The sequence below is a fragment of the Bos indicus x Bos taurus genome, chromosome 1 (assembly GCF_003369695.1).
Source record: "Bos indicus x Bos taurus breed Angus x Brahman F1 hybrid chromosome 1, Bos_hybrid_MaternalHap_v2.0, whole genome shotgun sequence".
NCBI lineage: Eukaryota > Metazoa > Chordata > Mammalia > Artiodactyla > Bovidae > Bos > Bos indicus x Bos taurus.
Genome location: NC_040076.1, coordinates 135,110,265 through 135,116,264, shown reverse-complemented (window position 1 = coordinate 135,116,264; position 6,000 = coordinate 135,110,265). Strand labels below are relative to the sequence as shown.

The 6,000-nt window shown below is 45.0% G+C and overlaps 1 protein-coding gene across 1 annotated transcript in view; it reads left to right on the top strand.

The window, feature by feature from the left end:
- Positions 1-3,197: 3,197 nt before the first annotated feature.
- The window catches only part of LOC113895050 (inhibitor of carbonic anhydrase-like), a 43,480-nt gene continuing 40,677 nt past the window's right edge, over positions 3,198-6,000 (top strand). The window contains exon 1 of the mRNA XM_027545715.1: positions 3,198-3,307. Coding sequence (XP_027401516.1) covers positions 3,265-3,307 — 43 coding nt within the window. The 5' untranslated portion in view covers positions 3,198-3,264. The remainder of the gene's footprint in view (positions 3,308-6,000) is intronic.

Sequence of the window (6,000 nt, the reverse complement as noted above, 5' to 3'; positions counted from 1 at the left end):
ATATACTTTTGAGATAATCCTTCATGTGCCTTTATTCACCTATTTGACAATTTTTTGAGCCTTACCCCTTGAGACACTATTTTCCAGCTTAGGGTTAGCATGTAAAACAAGAAAAATATTAGACTCTATTTCCTTTCAAAGGTATGAATAAACGAGGAGTTGGAACACTTGTAAATGAGCACAATAACCTGTAAAATTCATTCATTCAGTTAACAATATGTTAGAATATTAAAAAAATAAAGATTACAAATTAGTAGCTAATGTCATCCTCATTTGTGCTTCTGTCATGTTGAAGTAGCCTGTATAAGAACCGTGCTCTTGTTGAGCACATCCAGATGTGGATAAAGCCCCAGAAAACATCTATTTAAGAGCATGAGGCATTAGAGGTGCCAAGTTTCTTGGAAAGGAGAGGGGTAACCCAGAGTTTGAATGCAGAGTTCCAAAGAAGAGCAAGGAGAGATAAGAAAGCCCTATCCTCAGTGATCAGTGCAAAGAAATAGAGGAAAACAATAGAATGGGAAAGACTAGAGATCTCTTCAAGAAAATTAGAGATACCAAGAGAACATTTCATGCAAAGATGGGCTCAATAAAGGACAGAAATGGTATGGACCTAACAGAAGATATTAAGAAGAGGCAGCAAGAATACATAGAAAAACTGTACAAAAAACATCTTCACAATCCATATAATCACAATGGTGTGATCACTCACACTCACCTAGAGCCAAAAATCCTAGAATGTGAAGTCAAGTGGGCCTTAGGAAGCATCACTACGAACAAAGCTAGTGGAGGTGATGGAATTCCAGTTGATCTATTTCAAATCCTAAAAGATGATGCTGTGAAAGTGCTTCACTCAATATGCCAGCAATTTTGGAAAACTCAGCAGTGGCCACAGGACTGGAAAAGGTCAGTTTTCATTCCAATCCCAAAGAAAGGCAATGCCAAAGAATGTTCAAACAACTGCACAATTGCACTCATCTCACAGGCTAGCAAAGTAATGCTCAAAATTCTCCAAGCGAAGCTTCAACAGTATGTGAACTGAGAACTTCCAGGTGCTCAAGCTGGAATTAGAAAAGGCAGAGGAACCAGATATCAAATTGCCAACATCCATTGGATAATACAAAAAGCAAGAGAATTCCATAAAAAAAAAACATCTACTTCTGCTTCATTGACTATGCCAAAGCCTTTGACTGTGTGGATCACAACAAACTGTGGAAAATTCTTCAAGAGATGGGAATATCAAACTGCGTAATCTGTCTCCTGAGAAATCTGTATGCAAGTCAATAAGCAACAGTTAGAACTGGACATGGAACAATGGACTGGTTCCAAATTGCGAAAGGAGTACATCAAGGCTGTATATTGTCACCCTGCTTATTTGACTTCTGTGCAGATTACATCATGTGAAATGCCAGGCTGGATGAAGCACAAGCTGGAATCAAGATACCCAGGAGAAATATCAATAGCCTCAGATATGCAGATGACACTGCCCTTATGGTAGAAAGCAAAGAGGAACTGAAGAGCCTCTTGATGGAAGTGAAAAAGGAGAGTTAAAAATCTGGCTTAAAACTCAACATTCAAAAAACTAGGATCATAGCATCCAGTCCCACCGCTTCATGGCAAATAGATGGGGAAACAATGGACACAGTGACAGACTTTATTTCCTTGGGTTCCAAAATCACTGCAGATGGTGACTGCAGCCATGAAATTAAAAGACGCTTGCTCCTTGGAAGAAAAATCTATGACAAACATGGACTGCACATTAAAAAGAAGAGACATTATTTTGCCAACAAAGATATGTCTAGTCAAAGCTATGGTTTTTCCAGTAGTCATGTATGGATGTGAGAGTTGGACCATAAAGAAAGCTGAGTGCTGACGAATTGATGCTTTTGAGCTATGGTGTTGGAGAAGACTCTTGAGAGTCCTTTGGACTGCAAGATGATCAAACCAGTCCATCCTAAAGGAAATCAGTCCTGAATATTCATTGGAAGGACTGATGCTGAAGCTGAAGCTCCAATACTTTGGTCACCTGATGAGAAGAACTGACTCATTGGAAAAGACCCTGATCCTGGAAAGGTTGAAGGCAAGAGAAAGGAATGACAGAGGATGAGATGATTGGATGGCATCACGGACTCAATGGACATGAGTCTGAGCAAGCTCCGGGAGTTGGTGTGCTACAGTCCTTGAGGTTCCAAAGAATCAAACAGGACTGAGCGACTGAACTGAGCTGAACTGAACTGATGCAACACCAAGCCTGGGATTGTGCATAAACAGCAAGGTAGATGAATCCTACAAATATAACCTTGAGTGAAAGAAGCCAGATGTAACATTGTACATATGGTATGATTCTATGTCTGTAAACTTAAACAATCAGCAGAATTAGTCTGTGTTGCTAAAAGTCACGATAATGGATACGCTTGTGGGAAGATGGGAAGTAACTGAGGAGGGGCATCCCCACCCTATTAACGTTCCTTTTCTTGTGTTATGCTCTTGTGTTCACTTGGTGATAATTCATCGTTTTATACTTGGGACATGTGAAGTTTCATGTTATGTTTATTACATTCAAGAAAAAGTTTTTTAAATTCTCTCTAAATTCGGAAGACTTGCCCCAGGGAGAGTTCATAGACTTCCGGAGGAAGTCTTCCGCAGTCTGCACCTGCGCTTCACCAGATCTCAACCTTCAGGACAGGGTTGCAGGAGACCATTTTATGGGGGTTGGGGGTTGGAGAGCTTCTGGGAGGGACCCAGAGTAGGCATCCGAGACGCTTTGGAGAAAGAGTCTGAGGATCCCTGAAAACTGTGTTCAAAATGTTGTATATACGTGTGCACATCCTTTCCTAGAGGAGGGATCCATAGGTTTCACCTCGTCTACCGCCCCTCAGTCCCGAAAGGGAGGGTCATGCAAGACCTGCCGTCTAGGTCTAGAAGTCAAGGAACCTGCATTCTAGTAACTAACCTGGGGCCCAGGCGGTCACTCTCACCTTGGGCCTCAGTGTCTCTCTCCAACGGGCTCCGGGGTTGCTGCGGCTCATATATCTGGGTGCGGATCTCTAGCTGGCGAGCGGAGACCCAGCCTCGCAGCTCCTGGCGCTGGGCAAAGATGCAGCCGAGGCTCGGCTGGCGAAATGCCCGCGCAAGGGATGGGGGTGTGGCGAGGGCGATCTGCCGGAAGAGGGAACCCTTCCGAGGAGGCGGATCCGCCCCCTCGTGGACAGGTAAAGCTAGTTGAGGCCCCGGGAGCCGGGTAGGTGTCGCGCGTCAACGAGGAGAATGAGGCTCGTCATCTGCTCCCTGCTGTGCGCGGGCGCCCTGGGTGAGTGCGCGCTGGAAGCTGGGTGAGGGCGGCCCCCTAGGATGGGGACTGGGTACCAGCAGAGGGTCAGCCACGGCGGGACGCTACACTGCCTGGGCTAGAGCGGCTTCGAAGTAGCCCAGAGTCTGGCTGGCCGCAAAGTGCCTTCCACCCCCGGAGGTGCATCAGTACACCTGACAGGCAGTCGCTATTGAAGAAACCCTATAGCCTAGGACAGGAGTTCACAAACTATGACCAGCCGGCCAAATTCCTCCAGCCGCCTATATACAGCAGACTGAGCTAAGAATGGGTTTTACATCTTCACATGGGTGGAAGAAAACAAAAAGAAAAAGAGTTTTGACACATGACAATTAAATGAAATTCAAACGTCAGCATCCATAAATAACACTTCACTGCAACAGGATCAGGCTCATTCAAATACTATCCACGGCTGCTTTCGGGCTTCCCAGGTGGCTCAGTGGTAAAGAATTCTCCTGCCAATGCAGGATATGCAGGCTTGATTTCCGGGTGGGGAAGATTCCCCTGGAGGAGGAAATGGCAACCCACTCCAGTATTCTTGTGGGGAAAATCCCATGGACAGAAGAACCTGGGTACAGTCCATAGAGTGGCAGAGTCAGACCTGACTCAGTGACTAAACAATGACAACAACAATAGCTGCTTTCAGGCTTTAAAGCAGAGTTGAGTAGTTGCCACAGAGACTGTATGGCTCACAAAGCTAGTCATTGCCTCGGTAGACAATTATGGAAAATGTTCGTGACCCCTTGCCTGAAGGCTGTTCATCCCATTTAGAGGGGAGGAAACAGGGTCAGAGGAGAGAACGGATTTTTTTCTCCCAGGACTCACAGACTGGGGGAATGAGGAGCTGAAGCACATGAGGTAATCTTGTCAAGTATCTAACCAGAAGGACGTTTCCTGCTCTGCACATACAATGCCTCCCATCCCTAGTATACACTAGAGAGGTGGAGAAATATAGGGGACAAACACCCACCCTAGAATGAGATCCACCCGCCACTCAGTGCCATGTGACTCTGAGTCGTCTCTTGTCCTCTCTGAGCTAATTTACTCTTCAGTTCAGTAGAAATTACTTTTTCACAACAAACACAGTTGCTGTACATGTGACATGAGGTCATGTGCCTAAGAGCAGCGCTTTAGGCACAGGTGAGTTATCACTGGAAAAAAATCCTGCTCTTAAATGAAAGGGGCTCTTGGTTGGGTAACTGCAAGGAAGGTCACAGCACAAAGTCGCTGAGCTCATGCAGGTGGAAGCCCTCCCAGGCTGAACGACTGGGTTCTGTCCAGCCCTGGTTCTGTCAAGGTCTCAGGTTGTCTTAAGTCATTTCTGGGGCAGCATATCTATCATGGAGGGAGGGGTAACCTGGGCTGGGCAGAAGAAGGCAGGAAATGCAAGGAGTGCTTTCTGGGTCTCCCTGGCCAAGTGCTGCCCTCTAGGGCCACAGAGGGAGCTCTGCAGGGGCTGAGGAGGGCTGACCGGTTTGCTGCTGCTGTGGTGCAACTGTGGCCACAGGGAATCTGTAGTGCAGCTCCTTGGTCTCTCCCCATTCTCCCTGAACAGTGCTTGTGTTGTTTGTTCTTCCTCCATCCTTCTCCTGGCAGTGTCAGGCACTGACTAAGAGTTCACTCTCCCAGTCAGCTCTGTGTTTACTAAACAGAGGCAAGAGCTGCCTCTCCTCTGTCCTCTGCACACTCCACCCCAACATTTTCTCCCTCTTGGTGCTGGGCAAGGCTGGAATTGGAGACCAGCTTTCTTCAAAGTTCAGTGTTCTTTTCCAATAAAAATTCTTCAGGTGGCAGATGACAGGAATGCGACCAAACTAGCTTAAACTAAAATTGTCAGTGGAGAAGGGGTGGTGATTAGGAAACCTTGTAAGAGCCAAGAACCAGGGGCTCAGAACAGCCTGTCTCTCCACCTTGGCTGCTACCTTTCTCGATCTTTTGCTCTTCTGGGGAAGATATTTCTCCACACAGTGAGCATGGGCTACCAGGTTGAAATATTTGAGGTGGGCTCTGAGTACCCATTCTTGAAATTGTCACATGATCTGATGGAGTGTTATTGATGGCTGGTCTAGTCACCAGGCTATTTGACTCCATTGACCCTTAGCTTGCTTACATACACTCTCTTTCTTTTTAAAATAACTTTTACTTACATTTAATATAATACCTTTATGTACACATACAGTTCGATAAATTTCAACAAATATGCCTACCCACATAACTACCACCACAATCAAAACACAGAACATTTCTGTCACTCTCAAACTGTCCACTATCCCTTCCTAGTCATTCCCATTTTTTCCCACTTTAGATAAGTTTTTCCTTTTCTAAGATTTCACATAAATGGAATCATACAGTACCTAGTCTTTTGTGTCTGGCTGATTTCATTCAGCATAATTGTTTAGAAATTCATCCACATTGTTCACTCCTTTTTACTGCTTAGTAGTATTTCACGATGTGTCTTTGCTACAGTTTGTTTTCCACTAGCTTCTTAGTGGATGTCTAGATTGTCTTCAGATTGGGGGTATTATGACTAAAGCTGCTTTGACTATTAGTATCCAAGTCTTTGGGTGGACATACGTTTTTATTTCTTTTGGGTGAATATTTAAGAGTAGCATTGCTGGGTCATAATGGTAAGTGTATCTTTAACTTGTTAAGAAAATGTCAATTTTTTTTGAGTA